Genomic DNA, 27,980 nt, shown 5'->3' with positions numbered 1-27,980 from the left:
AGTGGTAGAGTGCTTGCCTTGCATGCATGAGGCCCTGGGTTCAATTCCTCAGCACCACATAAGCAGAAAAAGCCAGAAGTGGCACTGTGTGTGGCTCAAGTGGTAGAGTGCTCACCTTGAGCTGAAGAGCTCAGGGGCAGTGCCCAGGCCCAGAGTTCAAGCCCAGAACTGGCAAAAAAAAAAGAAATCATATTGGTTTTGAAGTTCATAAAAAAATTGGCTGAGAAATTATAAGGGCAACTGTGTTTATAGCAGCTTCCTAGATTCAAGATTGTGTGTGTGTGTGTGTGTGTGTGTGTACCATTTCCATATGATCAACATTTTGCGTTTGCGTGTGTGTGTGGAGGGGCATCAGTAGCATGTCCAATTCCAGAAGACAAAGCTCAGAGTATAGTGCCTTGCTCTGACCACACCTACTTCCTGCCACTAGCAGTTAGTTGGTGCCTAGTGTGAAAAATGCTGAGGGTGTATCTGATGCAGCAACTAGCTCTGGCTGGAGGAGGCAAGGAAAGCTGCCATGAAAGGTTCAAAGCCAGGCCCTATGGTCTGTAAAAGGCTGACTCCTGACCTTTTCTAAAGCTTGGGAGGATCAAGAGAATGACTGGGGAGCCTCAGAAAGAATGGATGCATAGAGGAAGGCAAAAGTAACCAGAATGTTACCTTGGGTAGGCCCAGCTCTGTCCACCAGAGGGCGCCTGACACCAGGCAACGAAGCAGAGGGTGGTGTAGAGAAAGGGGTTCACTGATGGCTGCCCAGCTCCTTGGGAGGGAGGCAGACTCAGAAGGTACAGCTAATTCACCATGCTGGAACCCCAGCTCTCAGAAACAAGCAGAGACAGGCAATGTGAGTGGATTGATGTTTCTGCCCATCCTGATAGCTCAGGTTAATTTCCCTTTATCACTATAAGAAAACCTATTGGGGCTAGGAAGGTGGCTCAGTGGTAGAGCGCATGCCTTGCATGCCAGAGGCCCTGGGTTCGATTCCTCAGCACCACATAAGCAAAAAGAAAAAAGCCGGAGGTGGTGCTGTGGCTCAAGTGGTAGAGTGCTAGCCTTGAGCTGAAGAGCTGAGGGACAGTGCCCAGGCCCAGAGTTCAGGCCCCGTGAAAAAAAGAAAACCTATTGCCGGGCACTGGTGGCTCACGCCTGTAATCCTAGCTACTCAGTAGGCTGAGATCTGAGGATTGTGATTCAAAACCAGCCCTGGCAAGGGAAGTCCATGAGACTCATCTCCAATTAACCACCAGAAAACTGGAAGTGGTGCTGTGGCTCAAGTGGTAGAGCACTCGCCTTGAGCTGAAGAGCGCCAGGGACAGCGACCAGGCCCAGAGTTCAAGCCCTACAACTGACCAAAACAAAAAACAAACAAACAAAAACCCTATTACTAGGCTATTAGGTTTCACCCTTGGTAAAATATACATGGGCTCTACTCACCTTCTAGAAAAACCATTCTCCTGGTTTCCTCTCTCTGGTTGTCTCTCCATGACAAAGAATCAGATGGAAATGTGCCACTAAGTTCTCTAGACTTCATGAATACACTTTCAGTAATAGCCATTTCCCAAATTCTACTCTCAAGTATGTGCCTCACCTTCAGTCTCCTCTCTTCCTGCTCACTCTCCCCCCGCCCTACCCCCAGCACCTCCTCTTAAGGTTTAATATATTTTTCTCTTAGCTCCCACATCTGAGTCAGGGGGTCTCAATGGTTGCTCCTACTGACTTGCTTATCTATAGGGGAACTTCTTACACTGTCTTTCAAGCAGGAAAGACATGTTTCTGTCTCCACTGTAGACATCATTCCTGTTGCCTTCTCTCAGGGCCAAAGGCCATCCTGAGAATGAGGAGCTGACGAGTGAACACTCAGAGCCTGATCTCCCATCCCTCCCATCTCAGGCAGTTCATCTTGCAATTTTTCTCTCCACCCCCAAGTGGTACAGGTTTCTTTTTTCAACTACCACTTTGGTTCAAGTTGGTTTTTTTTTCTCTCTCTTGGTCGTAGGACTTGAGTTCAAGGCTTAAGCACTGTCCCTGAAACTTTCACCTTAAGGCTAGTGCTGTACCACTTTGAGTCACAGTGCCACTTCTGGTTTTCTGGTGACTAATTAGAGATAAGAGTTTCTAGCCGGGCGCTGGTGGCTCATGCCTGTAATCCTAGCTACTCAGGAGGCTGAGATCTGAGGATCGCAGTTCAAAGCCAGCCGGGGCAGGAGAGATCGTGAGACTCCTATCTCCAATAAACTACCAGAAAACCGGAAGTGGCGCTGTAGCTCAAGTGGTAGAGCGCTCGCTTTGAGCTGAAGAGCTGAGGGACAGCGCCCAGGCCCAGAGTTCAAGCCCCACGACCGACAAAACAACAACAACAAAACAACAACAACAACAACAAAGAGTTTCTGACTTTCCTGCCCTAGCTGGCTTTGAACAGTGATCCTCAGATCTCAGTCTCTGAGTAGCTAGAATTACAGGTGTGAGTCACTGGTGCCTGGCCAAACTTATTCTTAAAATCTGTTCTCGGAAGGGGCACTGTGGTAGAGTGTTTGCCTTGAGCTGAATTGCTGAGGGACAGCACCCAGGCCCAGAGGTCAAGTCCCACAACCGAGAAAACAAAAACAAACAAAACATTAAAATTTGTTCTGGTCCTTGGGGGGGAGTTCCTGTATCTTCTCACTTGGCACTCAGTATGCAGTTAAGATGTACATTATCACGTATCTGCCATCTAGTGGGAAGGAAAGCATTTTCAGTCTCCAGCTATACAAGGAGCTCCTGTTACTTGATGGGAGCCCCATGCCTGGGACCCTGCATTGTTCTAGATGGTGGATGACACTGCCTGGCATGTAGGGGGAGACGTTGCTATTCATTATGTGACAGGAAAGGCTGGGAGCCGGGCGGGGGCTTGGATGGTGAGGCTCAGCGCATGCGCCCAACACCATACACAGGTGCTCTGTGTCCACACCCATCTGTGCCATGCAGAGTGCCACATGGCTGCTGAGGGCACTGCGAGCTGAGTGCATTCCATAATGTACACTTCAGTAAGCCAGATGGGGAAGATGCCAAACAAGCGACTGCCAAACAGCAAGTGAAGTCTTAAGACAACTATAACCTGTTAGGTTACTACCATTAGGCAAATAAAGGTGAACAGAGAAATCACGTAGGTCTTGTCTATGAAAACTGGACTTAATAGTCATATTTCTTTTTTCTTTTTTTCTTTTTTTTTTTTGGGTCTGGTCGTGGGGCCTGAACTCTGGGCCTGGGCGCTGTCCCTCAGCTCTTCAGCTCAAGGCTAGCGCTCTACCACTTGAGCCATATCACCACTTCCGGCTTTTTTCTTATGTGGTGCTGAGGAATCGAACCCAGGGCCTCGAGCATGCAAGGCAAGTGTTCTATCAGAGCCACCTTCCCAGCCCCCTTTTCTTTTCTTTTTGCTGGTCATGGGGCCTGAAGTCTGGGCCTGGGCGCTGTCCCTCAGCTCTTCAGCTCAGGCTAGCACTCTACCACTTGAGCCACAGCGCCATTTCCGGCTTTTTCTGCTTATCTGGTGCTGGGGAATCGAACCACGGCCTCACGCGTGCAAGGCAGGCACTCTACCACTGAGCCACCTTCCCAGCGCAACAGTCGTATTTTTTTTTTTTTTGCCGGTCATGGGGCCTGAACTCTGGGCCTGGGCGCTGTCCCTCAGCTCTTCAGCTCAAGGCTAGCACTCTACCACTTGAGCTACAGCACCACTTCTGGCTTTTTTCTTATGTGGTGCTGAGGAATCGAACCCAGGGCCTCGAGCATGCAAGGCAAGTGTTCTATCAGAGCCACCTTACCAGCCCCCTTTTCTTTTCTTTTTGCTGGTCATGGGGCCTGAAGTCTGGGCCTGGGCGCTGTCCCTCAGCTCTTCAGCTCAAGGCTAGCGCTCTACCACTTGAGCCATATCACCACTTCCGGCTTTTTGCTTATGTGGTGCTGAGGAATCGAACCCAGGGCCTCATGCATGCAAGGCAAGCGCTCTACCACTGAGCCACCTTCCCAGCCCCTCAACAGTCATATTTCTAAGCATGTTAATATTAGTGTTAAAATTTGGTAAGAGGGCTAGGAAGGTGGCTTAGTGGTAGAGTGCTTGCCTAGCATGCATGTAGCCCTGAGTTTGATTCCTTAGTATCACATAAACAGAAAAGGCTGCAAGTGGTGCTGTGGCTTAAGTGGTAGAGTGCTAGCCTTGAGCAAATGAAGCTCTGGGACAGTGTCCAGGCCCTGAGTTCAAGCCCCAGGACTGGTAAAACAAAAAGAACAAAAAAAACTTGGTATGAAAATACGTGAGTTGGGGCTGGGAAGGTGGCTCAGTGGTAGAGCACTTGCCTTGCATGCATGAAGCCCTGGGTTCAATTCCTCAGCACCACATAAGCAAAAAGAAAAAAAGCTGGAAGTGGCGCTGTGGCTCAAGTGGTAGAGCGCTAGCCTTGAGCTGAGGAGCTGAGGGACAGCACCCAGGCCGAGTTCAGGCTCCACGACCGGGTCCCTCCCCACCTCCAAAAAAAAGAAAATATGTGAGTTGCCAGGAGCTGGTGGGGGCTCATGCCTGTCATCTTAGCGACTCAGGAGGCTGATCTGAAGATAACCTGGGCAGGAAGGCGGCCTGGGCAAGAAAGACCTTGAGACTCATATCTCCAATTAACCATTAGAAAACTGGAAGTAGCCAGAGTGTTAGAGAACTAACCTTGAGCAAAAAGAGCTCAAGGACAGCATCCAGGCCCAGAGTTCAAGCCTCATGACCGACAAAAAGAAAAACAAAAGAGGAGTTATTAGAAAACAGATCCCACATCCATTATTTTATTTTTCACACCTTGGTTGAAATCTCCTTGCCAAAAGTCACTTAATGGTGACAGGAGTGTCCCTAAGCTGTTGGTGAAACTTAACTGCAGGCTTTCTGGATGGACATAGCCCCACTTGTGACAGACAAGCCATTGTCGCTGGCTTTATAGAGCGGTTCCAGGGTCTAAGCGCACGCATGCTCCATCTTTATGACGTAGCAAGAATGGTCCAAGCACCAAGACTCGAAGTGGGAGAAGGGGACCCAGGCCTAGTGCAGGCCACCATCACGCATAGCCCACCACGGTACCACGCCAGCCTCCCAGCCCAATCCAGCTTGAGTCAGAAAAGGAATATAGCCTTTTTATTGACTAAGTAGAACAAACTAAATACATATTTAACGGTTTTGGTTCGTTTATACAGTACCTTAAATAAGTTATGCACAGTTGAGTAACAAAAGTTCTTATCAGAGTCAAATGGTGAAGTACAGAAGCAGACTGGCGCATCCCACAGCGGCTCCCACTCAGCAGCCCCTTGACACCGCACGCGGGGCTTAGATTCTATTTATTTACATCACTGCCTTTCTTTTATGGATGGAGCCTTTGGAGCCTCATCAGGAACTTGGAAAGCTAAATATCCCTTTCACCATTCACCCAATGCTTATTGCTGCTTCTTTCCGCCAACTACAAGGCAGGGCCGGGCTGTCCCCTACAGACACCAGCTGCACATGCCCTATTTGGTATAAGCATCCGTGGGAGCACACCCTGGGTAGTCTGAGGCCTAACCAGATGGGTCTGTGCGTGAAGTGCCTCCTCTTGGGCTGTGGAGTGGGAGTTGGAGGGTTGGCTGCAGGCCTGCCTTCAGGCCTCCCAACTTTCTCTTGGCTCAGAATAGGCTGGTTACCTGCTCCACCATCTTTGGAAAATACATGTCCATGCACTGGGCAAAGAGGCAGGTAGTGAGCATTTTGGTTTCACAGAACTATTCTCGAGAGCCAGAAGGGCTCTGCTGAGCAGCTGTCCTGCTGTCCCTGCCAGCTGGGGCAGGGCTCTTCTTTGACAGCTGGCCATCTGGCCCATGCTGGAGCAGTCCAGGTCCTTCTGGCTTTTCTCACATTTGGTTCAAACATGCCACCACCCAATTCTCTGCAAATAGCTAAAAACCATCCGCATTGGCTTGCTCTCCTGACTCAGGAGCCTGGAAACCTTGGTTCTAGTCCAGTTCTTAAGAAAGCCTCCAAGATGTGTCCTATTTGTAATGATTTATTCAGTCCACAATCCCTCCTACAGTTTCTTGGACAAATGGCCATCTGGACATCCTTTATATTTTCTCTCCAAAGAATTCATTATCATACAATTGCAATTGTGTCATGAAGCTTCAAGCAAACATGACTAGACATCCTGAAGACCTACTGTCTATACCTCTACGAGGAGGTGACGGGGCTGGGAAGCAACATGGAAATTTTTCTGTCTGGAAGCAGAAGATGCTCAAGCTGATGGCAAGAAGTGATGCGCTCCCAGTGGACCAACACGCCCTAATGGACCACGGAGCCCAAAATGCAGAGGGAGGGCCGCAGCCAAGGCCCATACAGCCACTTCCACGTGTAGATTCATGAAGACAAGACTCAGCAGTGACTCAAGAAGAGCAACACATTGCACCTTCCCCCACGCCAGCTACACATGAGCAAGTCTACTGAGCAGGGGCACCCGTGAGGTGCAACCACTCAGCTTCTTCCCAAGCCTTCAACACTGCATGAGCTGAAAGTACAAGGGGACTGGCACCCAGAGAACCACCAAAAACATTTAAAGATGGCTCCCACGTGGGCTGCCCTTGGTGTCTGCTGGTTCCTGTGATTTGTCCTCATACTGTGAAGCCCCTCCACCGCCAGGACCCCTCAGCAAGCCAAGGGCTGGCTCACCTTCTCCTCTGGACATGCTCTGCCACCTTCTGAACCACTCCAGCCACTCTTGGCCTTCTTCATTTGGATCAACTGTAGAGGCCATGCCTCTGAGCCGCCTGACTCTAATACTTCCTAAAAATCCCAGTGGAGATGCATGGGAGTCTGTCTATCCACTCCCAAACTGGTAGAAGTGGTCAGTAGAGACCAGAAACCAAGTGGGGAGCCTAGAATGGCTCCTACCTCACCCAGATGCTGCTTTTCCTCCTGTCCAGGGAGCTGAAGAATGGAGTCGGAGAAAGGGAAATCATGGATGGTGCCCGTGCCTTGTGTGTGACAATACACAGACTGAAGACATTGAAAGGGAACTGAATGTGGTGGTGTCTCAAGCCTGTAATCCAGATGGACTCTTAGAGCACAGGAGCCAAGGAGCCAAGCAGTCTGGAATGGCTTTACAGACTCAAACAGAAACTCTTTGGACTGGAACCATAGCTTACAAAAGTAGGCCAGGCTCTATGAGTTTCCCTGTGGAAGACCACGACAAGATCCTGATAACAGTCTTGGTTCTGTTTGTTTTGTTTTCCCCCACTAAAAGACATGGGTGTTAAAACTCAGGATCCTTCTGCCTCAGCCTTGAGTGCTGGAATTATAGGCATGCATCTCCACTGCCCAGTGATTTTGGCTCTTATTCTAACCAGTACAACAGTTACACTGCTAGTCTTGTGGTCAGTGACAACTTTAAATGAAGAAAGTGAGCCAAGGACAGACCCAAGACACTCTTGTGCTAACTGATTTTTCCCCTGAGACAGTGACCTCCCAGCGGAAGAGGCTCCGGGAGATAGGTGTGGGAGAGGAAGGCCAGGCTGTACTGGGCAGACTGAAGGGCTCTAGGTCTTGTATTACATGCTAAAATAGTGTAATTACTTGTTCATTCTCTGGGTCCACCTTACTTTATACAATGGAAGTCTAGGTATTTGATATTTTTGTTGGTCCTAGGGCTTGAATTCAGGGCCTGAGCTCTTTTGTTCAAAGCTAATGCTCTACCGCTTTGAGCCACAGCTCCACTTCTGATTTTTGAGTGGTTAATTAAAGATGAATCTCATGGGGACTTTTCTGCTCGGGCTGGCTTTAAATTGTGATCCTCAGATCTCAGCCTCCTGAGTAGCTAGGATTATAGGTATGAGCTACCAGTGCCTGGCAAGTCTTTTTGTTGTTGTCACTGTTGTTGGTCATGGGGCCTGAACTCTGGGCCTGGGCGCTGTCCCTCAGCTCTTCAGCTCAAGGCTAGCGCTCTACCACTTGAGCCACAGTGCTGCTTCTGGCTTTTTCTGCATATGTGGTGTAGAGAATCAAACTCAGGGCCTGATGTATGCAAGGCAGGCACTCCACCACTGAGCCACCTTCCCAGCTCCAGCAAGTCTTAAGGTTCCCTGTACCAAGTTTCTTTGAAAAACTGAAAATCTTTGATTAAAGTACAGTAGGGACTTAAAAGCTCTTAAGTATGTTACAACTATATGGGAGGCCGAAGCCACCATGCCCATCACTTTCCTGTATGGGACCAATAGGGCTTTTAATTCGGATCAGGTCACTGCACAGAGAGTGGCAATCTAACCATGGCTTTCAAAAGCCAGCAGGAACAAGGTCAAGCAACTCACCCCAAGTGATTCCACAGGGCAGGGGAGGATGCTGGAGCTCAGTGGGGAATAAGTGGGAGTAGGTCCCTGTGCTGGCAGAGAAGGTGTGAAGGAGCACCCACCACTCTGGGGAGTAGAGAGGGGCTGGACAGCCAGGGGAGCAGGTAGAAAGCTTTCCCAAACAGCTCTTACATGTCACACAATCTTCCTGAGCTGAAGGAATGTACTGAACAGGTCATGTGAGAAGGGAGACTGAGCCTGTGTGCCTGATAATGAATTGATGTCATAGCCATAATGCCAGGAACCAGGTGTGAGGAGCCTCTTCAGGTCCAGAGGGCTGCTCAGCTAACACCAGCCTGTTGTGCTAAGTCCTCACACTCCGGCACAGCTCATGTAACTGCTGCAGCCTAACAGTACTAACCAGAGCCCACAGGCAGACAACGCCCAGAGTCGGTCATATGCGGTCTGAGAGAAAAGGACATAGAAGATGACTATGCAAACAGTCAAGCAGTGGCAGAGAGCCCTGAACTTCCAAGAGATGACCTGCTTAGTAATTTAATGATACTAGTTTGGCCAGCATGCTCAGAGAGAAGAATAACACAAAGGAGTCCCATTTTCTCTTGGACCAGTCCAAGTGCTGGAAACTATTTTCTGCACACACAAAATCAAATGAGATATGGAAGAAAAATGGGTTCCAAACTAAAGGAGCCAGCCAGGTTGGAAACTAGTCCAAAATACTTTTCAATGTCAGGGAAAACTTATTTTTATTCCTTCTTATCATTAGGAGTGCTTCAACTGAAGTACTGGCTTCTTTTTTGCCCTTTTCTGGGCAGAAGATGTGTCCTGAGTACAGCTTTTCGCCTACCCAAGTCCCTGTGAGGCTGAGAGGCCTCCTCAGACTGCTGTCTGCGTCCTGGCCTCTGGCACATGAGGCCCATGGATGGAGCAGGAACTAGATAGTACAGGGGTGAGTTGCAGCCAGCTTGGCCAGCACTGTGACAGTCTGCCAGTGAAGAAGGTGGGGAGCTGGTGATCTGCACTGAATGGGCTGGCTAAGCCAGCTCTGACTGGGAGAGGAACATGGGAGAGCCACCGAGGAGGCAGTTCAGGCCACCTGTGTGCAAAGCCCAGCATACTAGTTCTTCTGCACATTCTTGACAAGTTGCAGGGAGGCTTGGTCAAATCCTGCTTTCAGTTCAGTTCTTGACAATGACCCAACAGCTTCTGGATCCAACAGCCAAATCCTTGCTGCAAGGGCTCTGTCACATGGAGTGGCCATAAGGGTGGGTGGAGTCTGGGGCTCAGAGTCCATTGGCATCAATGGCTGTTACAGAGGCAGGAGTTGAGGAACGTGAGGTGGTGGCCGAGGTCTTGTCTAGGGCTGGGCTGGGCACACTGCAGTCAGCTGACCTGGCTGAGGAGCCCCTCCCTCCAGGAAGCAGCGGCCGGCTCTGGCTATGGGGACTCTGACCATGCAGACTCTGGCCACAGAGGCGGTGGTGCCGCTCCCAGTCCTTGTGCTGGCAGAAAGAGCCGCAGTACCGGGCAATGTTGCAGCCACTGCACGTCTCGCTAGCTTTGCGGCCACAGTTCCAGCAGTTCTGCAAGACATAGGCATCAGTTAGTAGCTGCTAGGATCTCAAGGGGTGGGCTTCTCATTTGTCAATGTTACCTACATGGTACTCCTTGCTACTAGTTCAACCATGAGAAAGACAGACATACCCTGTTCTGAATGTCCTTCATATGCAAAGCAGGAAAACTACCCAAAAGACATAGAGGACTAGCGCTGGTAGCTCACAGCTGTAATTCTAGCTACTTAGGAGGCTGAGAGTTGAGGATCATGGTTCAAAGCCAGCCCGGGCAGGAAAGATTGTGAGACTCTTATCTCCACTCAGAAAACCGGAAGTGGCACTGTGGCTCAAGTGGTATAGCACTAGCCTTGAGCTGAAGAGCTGAGGGACGGCGCCCAAGCTCAGAGTTCAAGCCCCACAACTGACCGAAAGAAAAAAAAAAAAAGATACAGGGTACATGTGCAGCCTGGGCAGGCACAAGCCCTCCTCCAGCTTAAGACACAGGTTTATCTTCTGACACCTGCTTGGCTTCTCAGAGAGTAAATTACCTCATCCCCAGTGCTCCTGCAGCAGACACCTTCTAAACACACCATAGGTGCACACGCACTCCTTCCAATGGAGGAAGGAGCCCCTGTTGTTTTTACTAACATTTTGTGTGTGTGTGTGTGCCAGCACAGGGGCTTGAACTCAGGGCCTGGGTGCTGTCCTTTGCTTTTTCACTCAAGGCTAGTACTCTACCACTTGAGCCCCAGTTTCACATCTGGCTTTATGATAGTTAATTTGAGATGAGTGTCCCTCAGACTTTCCTGCCTGGGCTGGCTTCCAACATCAATCTTTAGATCTCAGCCTCCTGAGAAGCTAGGTTATAGGCATGAGCCACCTTGTATAAGTGGACCTTTTCCAAAAAAGCCACCTGCTAAAGAACTGGGATGGATGGGGAAGAGGGAGGTGACTGTGTATTTCTGCTTTGGGCGCCTGTGCTACCCATTCTCCTTTGCTGACGGCCTGGGATTTGGGGAGAAAGAGGTCTGTCTGTCCTCAAGGAAACTTAGCCCTGAAGTGATAGCACTTTCTCATTCCTTCTTGAACTTTTTCAGAGGGGGAAGGTACTACTAGAGCTCAGCAAAACTATCAGCTGAGAATGTAGCAATTCTATTACAGAACACATGAGCCAATCAAGGCATTGGGAGAACTGAAAGCAAGACATGAAAGGAGCACTATAGTCACCAGACAGACAACTTGCTGCCTCTCCCAGTTGGCTAGGAGAGAAGAGCACCTTAGAATAAAGGTGGTCACGCCAGGCGCTGGTGGCTCACGCCTGTAATCCTAGCTACTCAGGAGGCTGAGATCTGAGGATCGCGGTTCAAAGCCAGCCCAGGCAGGAGGGACCGTGAGACTCCTATCTCTAATAAACCACCAGAAAACCGGAAGTGGCGCTGTAGCTCAAGTGGTAGAGCGCTCGCCTTGAGCTGAAGAGCTGAGGGACAGCGCCCAGGCCCAGAGTTCAAGCCCCACGGCCGACAAAAAAAAAAAAAAAAAAAAGAATAAAGGTGGTCACAGTGCAGCCCAGCACAGGCTCAGGCCACTAGTGATATGCACGTGCCCTCCGCACAAGGACTCCAGGACCCACTGCTGACAGACCAGTCTTATGCACTATTCTAATGAAACTATCAGGAAGAATGTGATCCATACCAAGAATTCATTTTATCTTCCTAAAAATGACAGGTCTAAGCTGGAGGTTTGGTTCAAGTGGTGGGGTGGGTGCTTATTAATGAGAGTGAGGCCCTGAGTCCAAAGTCCAGTACCACAAACAAACGTACAAACAACCTCCAAAAGCCCCAAAGTACCAAGGTAACAGGACAGAGGCTGCTATATCCACTGGAGAGAGAAGAAAGTTGATTCTTTAAGGGAGGATGACTTTCAGTATGAATGCTAAGTGGGACTAGAACAGGATTACAATTCAAGCCCCCTACCAAAGGGCTTCTTATAGGACAAGGAGAAACTGTACAGACACCAGTGAAATGTCAGTGAAATCTGTTTTATGCAGAAAATGGAAGGAAACCAGTTTACATAGTCAATGCAAACAAAAGCTTAGGCTCTACATACATCCCTGTTTTGGAAAGGTTTCTGGGGGTAGATGTTGGTGTATGCTTCATCTTAGGCCACTTTATACATGGTTTAAAAATGATAACCTCACCAGGCGCTGGTGGCTCATGCCTATAATCCTAGCTACCCAGGAGGCTAACATCTGAGGATCGTGGTTCAAAGCCAGCCCAGGCAGGAAAGTCAATGAGACTCTTATCTCCAATAAAACATCAGAAAACCGGAGGTGGTGCAGTGGCTCAAGTGGTAGAGCGCTAGCCTTGAGCTGAAGAGCTGAGGGACAGCATTCAGGTCCAGAGTTCAAGCCTCACAACAGACAAAAAAAAAAAAAAATAACCTCTTGGAAGTGGAGGTGACTTAAGAGCTGGAGCACCAGCCTTGAGTGAAAATGCTAAGGGACAATGCCCAGGCTCAAACTAGTATTGGCACAAAATAAATAAGAAAAGGCTTCTTAAAAAAATCTAAATGGGGAGGTAGGAAGTTCCCATTTGTAATCATTTGGTAGATGATAGGATAGACATACATGCTTATGGTAGATGATAGGATGCACATACAGGCTTACTGTTGATGCCTGTGGCTGGCTGCTGTGTTGATTTTCTGTGGTTCCTTGAATGATGTTATAAACATCCAAATGACACGTGGCAGAAAAAAATACAGACTTAGGATTTGAACCTATGCAGTCTAGAACTCATCCTCAACCAAAAATCATCATTCCTTCTTTAAACACAGAACTCTGCATGGTGGCTCAATGTTAAAATCTTAGCTACTTGGGAGGCAGAGGTCAGGAGGTTACAGTCTGAAGCTAGGCTGGTGAAAAAGCAGCTCATAGGACTCCATCTCAGACAAAGTCTAGGCTTGATGGCATGTGCTTGTTATCCTCAAAACACTATGGCGACGTGTGTGTGTGTGTGTGTGTGTGTTCCTCATTAATGCAAAAAGTGAGGCGCTACCTAAAAAACAACCCATGTAAAAAGAGGCCAAATGCAAATAATAAGAGCATCTTCCTAACGAGTTCAAAAACAAAAGCAAAAACTGAGGATATATCTCAGTGGTTGGATGCTTGTCTAACATATACAAGCCTGAGTTTGATCCTCAGCACTGAAAAAAAAACAACCAACTCTACAAACTGGATATGGTGGTTTACACCTATAATCCTGGTATTCAGGAGGATGAGCATGAGAACTGAGTTTGAGGCCACCCTGTTTCAAACAAAACAGAATAATTGTAGAGAAAAAGTAGGAGGGGTAAGAAAGGAAGGCTTAAAGAAGTTGTATTTTTACACGCAGGGTCTTTTATAAAGCAAATTTGTCTTTACCTGGCTATGCTTGGCATCACTGTATTTAAATGGGTCATTTAACAAGGAAAAAATAAAACTTGTACTGTTTAGCTAGGCGCCAGTGGCTCATGCCTGTAATCCTACTACTCAAGAGGCTGAGATCTGAGGATTACAGTTTAAAGCCAGCCTGGGCAGGAAAGTCCATGAAACTCTTATCTCCAATAAAATACCAGAAAACCGTAAGTGGTGCCATGGCTCAAGTGGTAGAGTCTTGCCTTGAGCTGAAGAACTGAGGACAGTACCCAGGCCCAGAGAGTTCAAGCCCCATGACACAGACACACACACAGACACACACACAGACACACACACAGACACACACACACACACCAACAACAAACACACAAAGAAACCCCAACAAAGTTGTTTAATTTTAAAATAACTAAAACCCAGATCTGGGAGTATAACTCAGTGGTAGAGCTCAGAGTTTGAACTTTAGCACTCTAAAAACAAAAAAATGAAAATGTATTTTAAGACAATGACTTAAAATTAGCTATTAGTGCCTCAGCAGAAGAGAATTACCATACTTACAGAGGCAGGCTTGTTTCTCAAAAACAAAATTTTTTTTTTTGAGTCCAGTTGTGGGGCCTGAACTCTGGGCCTGGGCGCTGTCCCTCAGCTCTTCAGCTCAAGGCTAGTACTCTACCACTTGAGCCACAGCACCACTTCCAGCTTTTTTCTTTTTGCTTATGTGGTGCTGAGGAATCGAACTCAGGGCCTCATGCATGCAAGGCAAGCACTCTACCACTGAGCCACCTTCCCAGCCCGTTTCTCAAAATTTTTAAGTCTGAAAAATAACTACAATGAAAATTAGATATGATATTCAAAAGTACTGTCAGGATTATTAAAATGTTATTGTCATATGCTTTTTTGTGTGTTATTAGAGCTAGAAATCAGGGCCTTATACTCTTATATATCTTGGCTTTTTTTCAAAGTTGTCACTCTACACTTCCACTTCCAGGCTTTTAGTGGTTAATTGAAGATAAGAGTCTCTGGAAACTATCTGCCTGGATTGGCTTTGAACCCTATCCTCAGAAAAGCTAGGATTACAGGTATGAGCCACCCATGCCTGATTATCAAATGTGTTTTCCTTTTCAGTTTCTTCCTTTTGTCTCCATCATCATGTGCTCTGCCCAACATAGGCACTGAGCAGGTCTGCCTAATGTGTTTCAGCTCATAAGAGCTGTCCTATTTGTAAAGAGACTAGATGTCATAGGACTGTGGTTTTATCTTCCTTTTGCTGGAACTGAGACTTGAAATTAGGGGCCTCAAGCTTGCCTGGCTGGCATTCTATCACTTAAATTATCCCTCCAGCCTGGCTTTTTACTGGTTATTTAGAAATAAAGTTTCATGAACTTTTTTTTTTTTTTTTTTTGGGTCAGTCGTGGGGCCTGAACTCTGGGCTTGGGCACTGTCCCTCAGCTCTTCAGCTTAAGGTTAGCACTCTATCACTTGAGCCACAGTGCTACTTCTGGCCTTTTCTGCTTATGTGGTGCTGAGGAATCGAACCCAGGGCCTCATGCATGCAAGGCAAGCACTCTACCACTCAACCACCTTCCCAGCCCATTTCATGGACTTTAACAAAGATTTATTATCTAGATCTCAGCCTCCTGAGTGGCTAGAATTGTAGGTACAAGCTACCAGCCCTGGCTTTTTTTTTCCCCTGCAGTACTCAAATTTGAACTCAGGGCCTTGTGCTATCAATCAGCTTGCTTCTTCATCTGACACCCTATGGGAGCCATATCTCCAGCCCAGTACCCTGCTTTTTTTTTTTTTTCTTTTGGGTCCAGTCATGGGGCCTGAGCTAGTTTTCTCTACTGTAAATTAGAGAAGCAATAATCTCTACCTTATTGGGTTACTGTGAAAACCAAAAAGAAAGTACATATACAGAACTAAATGTCATGCATACAAGTGAAAAACTCTATTGTAACTGGCTAAAAATTAAAACTGTCTAGTTCAAGAGTGGGCTCTCTGTCTTACTGCCTTGCCCAGACCATAGCCTAGTAGAACTCTGACCTCAGTTGACTCTTCTTGCTCATTGATCACAAGGAAGGCATCTTCTGCGGCCTGTCGTTTGACATCTGCTATGGTTTGTTCCATTCGAGCTCTCTCTGTTGCAATCACTTCAAAGGCTTTTTGCTCAGCCTCAGCAACTGCCTTCTGTACTTCTGACATGGCCTGAATTTTCACCTTATTCACAGCTTCTTCTGGAAGAAAGTGACAGTAAAATCAACTGGCCGGGAAATCTTTCCCCTCCCCTTCCCAGCATTTCTAAGAAGGACAAAGCAGAAGAAACAGATTGCATATCAGGGAACATGATACTGGCAGTACCAAAGTATCTATCTAAAATGGAGGTGGGGCTGGGAAGGTAGCTCAGTGGTAGAGTGCTTGCCTTGCATGCATGAGGCCCTGGGTTCAATTCCTCAGCACCACATAAGCAGAAAAAAAAAAAGCTGGAAGTGGCACTATGGCTCAAGTGGAGCGCTAGCCTTAAGCTGAAGAGCGGAGGGACAGCGCCCAGGCCCAGAGTTCAGGCCCCACAACCGGACAATAAATAAATAAATAATAAAGTGGAGGTGAAGGAAAGAGAATGGCAATGCTATGCAATGAGATGAGTAATATACCAAGAGCAGGCGTAGTAACAAGTGATCGGGTGAGGTGTCCCTGGAGTATACAGGGACAACTAAGTGACTAGAGGAGATTTTGATTCTGGAGACTTCTCACATCAAAGAAAGATGAGCTTGCACTGGACATTGATCAAAATGAACTAAGCAACTCAATGCAGCGATGGGAGGGAACGAATGAGTGGGAAAGAGAGAGCAGCTGACGCTATGCAAAAGGAAAGGAATGTACATATCACCCGATGTAGAAGAAAGAACTGTATTGTCAAAGCCCATAGAACTTGCTGGGCACTGGTGGCTCACGCCTGTAAATCCTCGCTACTCAGGAGGATGAGATCTGAGGATCGTGGTTCAAAGCCAGCCTGGGCAGGAAAGTCTGTGAGACTCCAGTCGTGGGCCTGAACTCTGAGCCTGGGCGCTGTCCCTCAGCTCTTCAGCCCAAGGCTAGTTCTCTACCACTTGAACCACAGCTCCACTTCTGGCTTTTCTTTTTGCTTATTTGGTGCTAAGGAATCGAACCCAGGGCCTCAAGCATGCCAGGCAAGTGCTCTATTACTGAGCCACCTTCCCAGCCCCTGTGAGACTCTTATCTCCAATAAACCACTAGAAAACAGAAGTGGTGCTGTGGAGTGCTCGCCTTGAGCTGAAGAGCGCAGGAACAGTGCCCAAGCCAAGAGTTCAAGCACCAGACCAACCAAAAATTAAAAAAAAAAAAATCTCACAGAACTCATAAACTTCATAGATCATGATAGACAATTTGCCCCATGAAAGTGAGAATGTGTTTGTGACTTTTCTTTTTTTTGGGTCCAGTTGTGGGGCCTGAACTCTGGGCCTGGGCACTGTCCCTCAGCTCTTCAGCTCAAGGCTAGCGCTCTACCACTTGAGCCACAGCGCCACTTCCGGCTATTTTTTCCTGCTTATGTGGTGCTGAGGAATCGAACCCAGGGGCTCATGCATGCAAGGCAAGCGCTCTACCACTGAGCCACCTTCCCAGCCCTGTGTTTGTGACTTTAACTAAGCATCACTATCCTACAATACTGTGAAATTGGTGAAATTTTGTAATCATTTAATCACAATGAAGAATTTGCAAAAAAAGAAAAAAAAAAAAGATGAGTTAGAGTAGGGCGCTGGTGGTTCACACTTATAATCCTAGCTACTCAGGAGCTGAGATCTGAGGATCATGGTTCAAAGCCAGACCAGGAGGGAAAGTCTGTGAGACTCTTACCTCCAACTAGCCACCAGAAAACCAGAAATGGTGCTATGGCTGAAAGTGGTAGAGTACTAGTCTTGAGCAAAAAAAGCACAGGGACAGTGCCCAAGCCCTGAGTTCAAGCCCTATGACAAATAAACAATAACAACAACAACAAGGAAAAAAAACAAAGATGAGCTAGATAGCTAGATATCTAGATTTGGCAGTTACTATCTAGTCACCTGACCAGCCCTCATGGGCATGCCACATGATATGCTCTTTGCATTTTGACATTAGTCAAATAAAAACGTGAATTCATGTGAGTCCATAGGACTACACAACAAAAATTAAGGAACTCTGTTCAAGACTGCTGTGCTAGAAATTCTTTTTTTTTGTTTGTTTGTTTTTGGTCGGTCATGGTGCCTGAACTCTGGCCTGGATGCTGCCCCTCAGCTCTTCAGCTTAAGGCGATCACTCTACCATTTGAGCCACAGCCCCACTTCTGGCTTTTTCTGCTTATATGGTGCTGAGGAATCAAACCCAGGGCCTCATGCATGCAAGGCAAGCACTCTACCATTGAGCCACCTTCCCAGCCCCTATAAATTCCTATCTTATTGCTATAGTCTTAAGAAAGCCTTGCCCATAGGCTAAGGACTACTGACTTCTTTTCCTCAGGCTAGCTACACAGACCCACTATGGTCACCACAGGTACACTAGAGGTTAGATGTGGTGAGTGATACTTATTATTTTTTTTTGTGTGTGTGTTGTTACTGAGGCTTGAACTCAAGGCTGTCTCTCTACTACTTGAGAGCTACATGTCAATTTCTGACTTTTTGCTGGTTAATTGGAAATGAATCTTTTTTTTTGGTCCGGTCATGGGGCCTGAACTCTGGGCCTGGGCACTGTCCCTCAGCTCTTCAGTTCAAGGCTAGGGCTCTACCACTTGAGCCATAGCACCACTTCCAGTTTTTTATGTGGTGCTGAGGAATTAAACCCAGAGCCTCATGCATGTGAAGCAAGCACTCTACCAGTGAGCCACCTTCCCATCTTATACTTTTTGTCTGGGCTGGCTTCAAACCTTGATTCTCAGATCTCATGGTGAGTACTTCTAGAATCAACAGAATTTACCCTCATAGTTTATGGATGAATTGATAAAAATTACAGTTTGGGTATCTGCCTTATTGGAGGCCGTGTATGTTAACAGATAGCACTTTTAAAACTGAGCAAGGACTTTCATTTCTCACAATTCTACTCCATTTATCAATATAATATACATTTTCCCTTTTCCAGTTGCATAAAGTTTTTCAAACTGTTTCACATGGTAAAATAATAATTTTGTTTGGAAAACTATAAACTAATGTAACTAATAACTGATTTTTGGACATTTTGCAAGTTGCCTCTCCCCAAGAATATACTAAAAAGCTATCTTTTATTAGACAGGAGAGGAAGTACAGGGGACTAGAAGTACTTCACACATGGAAGCACTCTACCACTGAGCTATTCCTCCAGCCCTAAAAAACGGTTTATAATTTACAAATTGTATTTCAATCTGGACTATTTGGTCTTAAAAAGAAATGTTCAAAAACTTTCACATGAAAATGAAGAATCTGGCCTGGGAATGTGGCTTAGTGGTAGAGTGCTTGTTTAGCATGCATAAAACACTGGGTTTAATTCCTCAGTACCACATAAACAGAAAAAGTACTGTGGCTCAGTGGTAGAGTGCTAGCTTTGAGCAAAAGAACTCAAGGTGGCTCAGTGGTAGAGCGCTTGCCTTGCGTGCCTGAGGACCTAGGTTTGATTCCTCAGCACCACAAAACCAAAAAGAAAAAAGCCAGAAGTGGCACTGTGGCTCAAGTGGTACAGCTCTAGGAAAAAAAAAAAAAAAGAGAAAGCCATAGCAGAAAAATGAAACGTTCTTTGGGACTGGGAAGGTGGCTCAGTGGTAGAGTGCTTGCCTTGCATGCATAAGGCCCTGGGTTCGATTCCTCAGCACCACATAAGCAAAAAAGAAAAAAGCCGGAAGTGGCTGTGGCTCAAGTGGTAGAGCCCTAGCCTTGAGCTGAAGAGCTGAGGGACAGTGCCCAGGCCCAGAGTTCAGGCCCCACGACTGGACCCAAAAAAAAAAAGAAAAAAAAAAAAGAGAGAACTCAAGGACAGTGCCCAGGCCCTGAGTTCAAGCCACAGGACTGACAAAAAGAAAGAAAGAAAGAGAGAGAAGAATCTGACTAGATTCACTGTTGCTAACATTTCTTTTTCTGTGGTGCTGGGGACTGAACCCAGAGCTTAGCACATGCTAAGCAAATGTTGCCTCACCACTGAGTTACATCTCTAGCCCAAGAATAGTCCTGACTAGGATAGAGAGTAAATGAACTGGGGATTAAAAAGCTGCCCCAAGAGCTGAATGAAGCCAATGTGGTGGCAGCATGAACACACTGTGTGAGGCAGGAGAGATTAATTCAACTTCTATCAAAAGGAAGGAAACAGCTGGGTACTTCAGGCCTCACTGTAACCTAGGAGAAGGGTGTAAAAGGGTGACACAACAGATAGTCAGGAGATATGCAGGATCAGTTGGAAGGGAAGAAGCAGGAATCAACAACTCCATGAGGAAGACATTATTAAATAACTAAAGGGCCTGTTACCAACCTTTCCCCCAGTATGTGTTCCCAGCTTGCACTAACTAGTGAGTACATGCAACCTAGGTGAAGAGACACACATACCTGTTTTCTTCCAAAACTCCACAGGTACATATCCTGTTCCTGGTCTACTGGTAAATTCCCGCTGAGAATCTGTACAAGAGTGATAAAAAGCACAGTGTCAGAAATTGTCTTTAATCAGGAACCTTATTGTTAGGACACAAATAAAATGGTATTTATTGGGTATTGTTGTTTTATAGTGCTGAGTTCAAACCCAGGGCCACGTGCAGTCCCTAGAGGACTTGCCGTCCTCTGGCCTAACTTTTTTTTTTGGGGGGGGGGGCGCGTAGGGTGGGAGACTGGTTCTGAGGCTTGAACTCTGGGCCTGGGCGCTGTTCCTGCGCTTTTCACCTCAAGGCAAGTGTTCTACCACTTCAGTCACAGCGCTAGTTCCAGTTTTCTGGTAGTTTATTGGAAATAAGAGTCTCACGGGCTTCTTGCCTGGGCTGGTTTTGAACCACGATCCTCAGATCTCAGCCTCCTGAGTAGCTAGTATTATAGGTGTGAGCCACTGGCCCCGGATGGCCTAACTTCTATTTAAAAAAAAAATGCTTTGAGCCAGGTGCTGGTGGCTCATGTTTATAATCCTAGCTACTAAGGAGGCTAAGATCTGAGCAGCATCACAGTGTGAAGCCAGCCTCAGCCGGAAAGCCTGTGAGACTCTTATTTTCAATAAACTACACACACACACAAAAAAAAAAACAGAAAAGGGGCTGAGAAGGTGGCTCAGTGGTAGAGTGCTTGCCTTACATACATGAAGCCCTGGGTTCAATTCCTCAGCACCACATAAGCAGAAAAGCTGGAAATGGCACTGTGGCTCAAGTGGTAGAGTGCTAGCCTTAAGCTGAAGAGCTGAGGGACAGCGCCCAGGTCCAGAGTTCAAGCCCCATGACTGACAAAAACAAAATAAAACAAAACAAAAAACAGAAAAGCAAGGTGCTGGTGGCTCATGCCTGTAATCCTAGCTACTCAGGAGGCTGAGATGTGAGGATCTCAAAGCCAGCCCCAGGCAGGAAAATCTGTGATATTTTTTTTTTTTGGTTGGTGGTGGGGTTTGAACTCTGGGCCTGGGCACTGTCCCTGAGCTCTTCAGCTCAAGGTGAGCACCCTACCACTTGAGCCACAGCGCCACTTACAGTTTTCTGGTGGTTAATTGGGATAAGAGTCTCTCATAGACTTTCCTGCCTGGGCTGGCTTGAACCACAATCCTCAGATTTTATCCTCCTAAGTAGCTCACAGGTGTGAGCCACCGGTGCCCGGAAAATTTTGTTTTTGTTTTTTTAAGCTGAGCTGGGTGTCCGTGTCTCACACCTGTAATCCTAGCAATGCAGGTGGCTAAAATATGAGGGTCAAGGTTCAAGGTCAGCCCAGGCAGGAAAATCTATGAGACTCTTATCTCCAACAATTAAAATGATGGAAGAGGAGCTATGGCTCAAGTGGCAGAGTGCTAGTCTTGAGCATGAAAGTTCAGGGACAGTACACAGGCACCAAGGTCAAACCCCAGTGTTAGCATGTGCATGCAAGTGCACATGTGCCTGTGCGTGCACGTGCGCATGCGCACACACACACAAATTATCTGGGCACTGGTGATTCACACCTGTCATCTGAGCTGTTCAAGGATGCTGAGATCTAGAGGATCGTGGTTTAAAGGCAGCTAATAGGAAAATCTTCTAGGATACCATCTCCAAAATAACTTAAAAAAAAAGCAGTGCTAGAATGGCATGTCTCAAGTAGTAGAATGCCAACTGAGCAAGCCAATGACTCCAATCCTAGGTACTAGGGGAAAAAATCAGCTTCTACTTTAAGGGACAACAAATATAAGAATTCCAATAAACCAAGTGCCTGTAATCTCAGCTACTCAGGAGGCTGAGATCTGAGGACTGAGGTTCAAAGCCAGTCTGAGCAGGAAAGGCCATGAGAATCTTATCTCCAATTAACCACCAGAAAACCAAAATTGGCAGAGCCTTGAGTAAAAAAAGCTTAGGGACAGAGCCCAGGCTTGAGTTCAAACCCCATGAGGTACCCCCTCCCCATCCCTCCAAATAAAAAATCCAAGTAGTATAAGAACTCCAAGAATTCTACAATGCTGATTAAAAGAGAAAAAAAAAAGTACCAACTGTTGTCTTCAGAGGGAATCTACTTTCAATGAATCTTCTTTTTGGGTTTGTAGGATGGAGTTTGAACCAGGGCCCTGCGCTTGCTAGGTTATGTATTGTACACCTCTAGTCCTTTCTTGGATAGTCTGGCATTTTTTCCTGGGGTATTACCATATAACTGATTCTACTACATCTTGATTTTCCAATTGTAGACATTATCTGTCGACTTGTCATGGTGTAAACTTCTCTCCATGTACACTTCCTTTCCTTTCATTCTCTCAATAGTTACTTGAATTCTGTGACATCATTAGTAAATGAAAATCAGAATACTGTAAAAGAAAATTCTTATGATTTTTTTTTACATCTATCTTCTTGAAAAGTTTTTCATTTTTTCTGTTTTGTCGGTTGTAGGGCCTGAGCTCTGGGCCTGGGCTTTGTCCCTCAGCTCTTCAGCTCATGGCTAGTGCTCTACCACTTGAGCCACAACCCTACTTCCAGCTTTTTCTGCTTATGTGGTGCTGAGGAATTAAACCCAGGGCCTCATGCATGAAAGGCAAGCACTCTACCACTGAGCCACCTTCCCAGCCCCCAAGCTTGTTTTCTTGAAGTTACTAATTTCCTTCTTTCTATTCTAGGCACATATTGCCCAAGGCCAGTGGCATGCACCAGTAATCCTAGCTGTCTTCTAACCTGCTAGATATTTAAAAGATTTGGGCAAAGCCAGGCACCGGTGGCTTATGCCTGTAATCCTAACTACTCAGGAGTCTGAGATTAGCAGCAAAGTCTGAGACTCTTATCTCCAATTAACCACCAGAAAACCAGAAGTGGCACTGTGGCTCAAGTGGTAGAGCGCTTACCTTGAGCTGAAGAGCTGAGGGACAGTGCCCAGACCGAGAGTTCAAGCCCCACAATGAATACCCCCCCCCAAAAAAAGATTTGGGTAGGGTGCTAATGGTTCATGCCTGTAACCCTAGTTACTTAGGAGACTGAGATCTAAGAATCACAGTTCAAAGCCAGCCTGGACAAGAATGTCTGTAAGACTCTTATTTCCAATTAAGCAGCAAAAAGCTGGAAGTGGAACATTGGTTCAAGGGGTAGAGCACGAGCCTTGAGTGAAAAGGGCCTTGAGTGACAAAGCTCAGGGATAATACCTAGGCCTTGAGTTCAAGCCCCAGTACTGGTACAAAGACAACCCCCCAGAGACCTGGAGATTAGCTTTGTCTGTTTTTGAAGATTTTATGAAAGGAATCACACCAAGTAATTAAAAAAAAATCTTTTGTTACACTAGACATCCCACATAAAATGGTGCTAAGCTATGGTTAGCCTGAGATCCAAGGTTGTGGGTGGGATGGAAAAGTGGGATCCCTTAGCTACTTAGTATTGGACACATGGCATCATTTCTGGCTTGGCCTCAAAATTTTCTTGCAGGTTCTCCCCACCCCCCCCGACTAACAGCCGTCCTCTATGGAACATGTTAGGTCTGTAACAAGAAGAAATTCATCCTCCCTGATGAACATTTGGGAACTTCAAGTGGGTGGGTGGAGAAAGTGTGATCACAGATGGCCCATCATTTCAGCTGTGCCTTTGGATGAGGCACATTTTCAGTTACTGGGTTAAACTGACAGAACATTTTTAGGGGTAACTCTGGCTTCCTGCATGCATCCTTGAAAAAAAACACTACTGTAATTTATGCTACTTTAGGCTGGGAAGAAGCAAGATGAGAAAATCCAGGTTGGTTTAACTAGACCTTTTGTAGTATAGTTGCCTTTTGTAATCCTAGCTACTCAGGAGGCTGAGATCTGAGGATTGAGATTCAAAGCCAGCCAGGGCAGTCCCCATGAGACTTTTACCTCCAATTAACCACTCAAAAACCAGAAGTGGTGCTGTGGCTCAAAGTGATAGAGTGCTAACCTTGAACAAAAAGCAGCTCAGGGAGGCCCCGAGTTCAAGTCCTATGACCAACAACAACAACAAAAAAATGTAATGTGCAATGTGGTCTTACAGGCAGGTAGATAGTGCCAAAAGAGAACTGCAGGATTGCTTGCTGGTGGGGAGAAATCCCCATACATCTGCAGTTTAAAGGAGTCCATGTTGAGTGTGGTATAAGAGCAGAGGAGGACAAATCAACAGTGTTTTTTTTTTTTTTTCCCTGGCAGGGTGGTACCTTCAGCCTACCGGACGTCGTTATTTGTCACTTAGCTTGTGCATGGTATACGTGTGTCATTTTCCCCATATATACAGAAAATATTTGTTAAACCACAAACATTCACATAAACAATATGAATATTTAAGAATATTCCTTGTAGAGACAAGGAAAAATATACATTTCTTGACCATGTCTTCCAAGCCTATATTTAATTTTCCTTTACTTTGCATAACCACCTAAGGTTCCCTGACCCCACAACTCAGCACTACTTTGCTTTAAAAGTAAATCAGCCGGGCGCTGGTGGCTCACACCTGTAATCCTAGCTACTCAGGAGGCTGAGATCTGAGGATCGAAGTTCAAAGCCAGCCTGGGCAGGAAAGTCTGTGAGACTCTTACCTCCAATAAACCACTAGAAAACTGGAAGTGGCGCTGTGGCTCAAGCGGTAGAGCGCTTGCCTTGAGCTGAAGAGCTGAGGGATAGCGCCCAAGCCCAGAGTTCAAGCCCCACGACCAACCAAAAAAAAAAAAAAAGTAAATCTGACTTGGACTGGGAATGTGCCTTAGTGGTAGAGTGCTTGCCTAGTAGTATGCATGAAGTCCTGGGTTCAATTCCTCAGTACTACATACATAGAAAAATCTGGAGGTGGCGCTGTGGCTCAAGTGGCAGAGTGCTAGTCTTGAGCAAAAAAAAAAAAACAACAACAAAAAACCTCAGGGACAGTGCCCAGGCCCTGAGTTCAGGCCCCAGGATTGGCAGAAAAAAAAAAAAAAAGGTAAATCAGACTTGCTGGTTGGGTTATTGGGTTGCTTATTATCCCAGCATTTGGGAGGCTGAGGCAGAGGATTTTAAGTTCATGACCATCCTGAGCTATAAAGCAACTTTCTGTTTTAAAAACAAAACAAAACAAAATGGAAAGAACAGTGCTGACCTAGCAAGTGTGAGGCCCAGAGGTCTACACAGCGTACTACCAAAAAACAAACAAAACCACACCCTCCATTTGCCTTATTAGGTGGAATCTACAGGCTGCTATTCCTTCTGTGCTTCCCACCATATTAGGCCTCGGCCCTTACCATTGCTGAGAGAATCTGCACTCCCAGGGCTGTGTTGCCTGGAGCCCAGCTCCGTTCCCGTTTTTCTCATCTCTGTATTTTCATTAAATCGTCTCTTCCAGTAGTTGAGTTCTTCCCGATCAGACTCCTGACAGCGCCTCAGAACTGCCATGGAACGCCTCGTTTTCTCTACCATTTCCATAATGCAATTCAGAGCCTGAACCGTGGAGGAAGTTAGAGATAGGACAAAGAAATTTAACAATGAATACTGAAAAATCAAAGCTAGGTTAAATAATATAAAATTTATAAGAAATTATAGCAGTATACATCTGAAAGCCTTTCTTATAACTTCTAGCTAAATATATACAGAAATCCCTTCATATCCACAGAGATTTGCTTCCAGGACCCAAAGCAGATACTAAATGTCATGGATATTCAAGTTGCTAAGTGAATAATGTAGCATTTGCAAATAAAATGCATTTCCCTCCCATATATTTACATTGCAGATTGCTCTGATTACCTAATATAAATACCTAATATAAATACTATGAAAGTAATTGTTATGCTGTTAAGGAATAAAAATTCATTTTTTCTTTGAATATTTTCTTTTAGTTTTCAAACTATGATTTGAACTCAGCCTCTTGCTTGCTAAGCAGGCATTCTTCTACTTGGGGATGTTCTGCCAGTGTCTTTTTGCATTATTTTCAAGGTAAAGGTCTTGCTTTACTGCTGTGCTCGTCTGGACTGTGATCCTATTTGTGTTTCCCTCTGTCACTGAGAAGCCATGTTAAAGAGGGAAGCTATTAATTTCTAGCTGGTTGCTGGTGGCTCATGCCTGTAATCTTAGCTACTCACAAGGATGAGGATCACCATTCAGAGATAACCCAGGCAGGAAAGTCTATGAGACTCTCATCTCCACTAAACTACTTAGAAGAAACTGGAAATGGTGCTGTGCCATTTCTGGTTTTCTGGTGGTTAATTGAAGATAAAGAGTCTCATGGATGTTCCTGCCCAGGCTGGCTTTGAACCACAACCCTCAGATTTCAGCCTCCTGAATAGTTAGGACTATAGGTGTGAGCAACTGGCACCCAGCTAGAGATCACCTTCTTAAATCTTTTCTTTTTTTTGGGGGGGTCCGGTCGTGGGGCCTGAACTCTGGGCCTGGGCGCTGTCCCTCAGCTCTTCAGCTCAAGGCTAGCGCTCTACCACTTGAGCCACAGTGCCACTTCTGGCTTTTTTCTTTTTGCTTATGTGGTGCTGAGGAATCGAACCCAGGGCCTCATGCATGCAAGGCAAGTGCTCTACCACTGAGCCACCTTCCCAGCCCCTCATCTTCTTAAATCTAACATCACTGACTGAAAAGTTATTATGATATGACTTTGCTTTTCAGATTTCAGAGTGCTTCTTAGGATTCTTCAAGGTGAATGCAGGCATACAATCTTATTATAACATGGCCTTTTATTATTATTATTAACATGGTCTACTAAAGACTGATTAGGGATGGGAAGGTGGATCAGTGGTAGAGTGCTTGCCTTGCATGCATGAGGCCCTGGGTTCAATTCCTCAGCACCACAGAAGCAGAAAAAGCCAGAAGTGGTGCTGTGGCTCAAGTGGTAGAGTGTAAAGTTCAGCCTTGAGCTGAAGAGCTGAGGGACAGCGCCCAGGACCAGAGTTCAGGCCCATGACTAACAAAAACAAACAAACAAACAAAAAGACTATGATTAACAATACTAAATATCTGTCTAAATATACCAAGTTATTTGATAAATCTGGTGTGAGGGTCCTGGAGCTTGAACTCAGTGCCTGGGTACTGTCTCTAAGTTTTTGTGCTCAAGTCCACCCAGAGCCACAGCTCCACTTACAAAAAACAGATTTTTATAGTAATGCAATGGGCCTGAGTAATAAGGACCAGGGACAAATATTATGAAGAAAAAATAGCTAGGGGCTGGGAAGGTGGTTCAGTGGTAGAGTGCTTGCCTTGCATGCATGAGGCCCTGGGTTTGATTCCTTGGCACCACATAAGCAAAAGGAAAAAAGCTGGAAGTGGCGCTTGGCTCAAGTGGTAGAGTACTAGCATTGAGCTGAAGAGCTGAGGGACAGCGCCCAGGCCCAGAGTTCAGCCCCCAGGACCGGATCCCCCCCCCAAAAAAAAAAGAAAAAAGGAAAAATAGCTAGGTGGTACTGATGGCTCACATCTGTAATCCTAGTTGCTCAGGAGGTTGAGGTGAGGATCACAGTTTGAAGCCAGCTGGGCAGGAAAATTTGGGAGACGCTTATCTCGAATTAACCAGTTGTTGTTTTTTTGTTTTAAAAAAAAAACTCCAAGTAGAGCTGTGGCTCAAGTGGTAGAGCACCAGCCTACCACACTTGCATGCAAGGTAAGCGCTCTACCACTGAGCTACCTTCCCAGCCCCCCTACCACACTTGAAAAAGTGAAAAGCTCAAGGATAGGGACCTGGCGTGAGATGAAGACCCACACAAACAATAACAACAGCAAAAAGGACTTTTTATTCTGATCTCAAAGGCAAGAATCAAGCCAGGTGCTGGTGGCTCATGCCTGTAATCCTGGCTACTCAGGAGGCTGAGATCTGAGGATCATGGTTCAAAGCCAGCCTAGGCAGGAAAGTCTGTGGGACTCTTATCTCTAATAAAAAACCACTAGAAAACTGGAAGTGGCATTGTAGCTCAAGAGGTAGAGTGCTCGCCTTGAGCTGAAGAGCTGAGGGACAATGCCCAGGCACAGAGTTCAAGCCTCACGACTGACAAAAAAACAAAAAAACAAAGGCAAGAATCAGCAAAGCTGAACTCACAAGCCTTTTTCTTTTTTGTCTGTCGTGGGGCTTGAACTCTGGGCGTGGGTGC

At 46.3% G+C, this 27,980-nt stretch overlaps 1 protein-coding gene across 2 annotated transcripts in view; it reads right to left on the bottom strand.

Moving 5' to 3' along the window:
* Positions 1-8,100: 8,100 nt before the first annotated feature.
* Positions 8,101-27,980, bottom strand: part of Cbfa2t2 (core-binding factor, runt domain, alpha subunit 2; translocated to, 2) — a 90,749-nt gene continuing 70,869 nt past the window's right edge. The window contains exons 8-11 of one of the 2 annotated variants that reach the window (XM_013010611.1): positions 25,140-25,335; positions 19,851-19,919; positions 15,340-15,530; positions 8,101-9,917 (exon numbers count right to left, since the gene is read on the bottom strand). In XM_013010611.1, coding sequence (XP_012866065.1) covers positions 9,618-9,917; positions 15,340-15,530; positions 19,851-19,919; positions 25,140-25,335 — 756 coding nt within the window. In that variant the 3' untranslated portion in view covers positions 8,101-9,617. The remainder of the gene's footprint in view (positions 9,918-15,339; positions 15,531-19,850; positions 19,920-25,139; positions 25,336-27,980) is intronic. The other variant, XM_013010612.1, reaches the window with a different exon arrangement.

This window comes from Dipodomys ordii, unplaced genomic scaffold (genome assembly GCF_000151885.1).
Source record: "Dipodomys ordii isolate 6190 unplaced genomic scaffold, Dord_2.0 Scaffold13, whole genome shotgun sequence".
In the NCBI taxonomy this organism is placed as follows: Eukaryota; Metazoa; Chordata; class Mammalia; order Rodentia; family Heteromyidae; genus Dipodomys; species Dipodomys ordii.
Note: the sequence above shows the minus strand (reverse complement) of the source record. Positions and strands in the feature narration are given on the sequence as shown.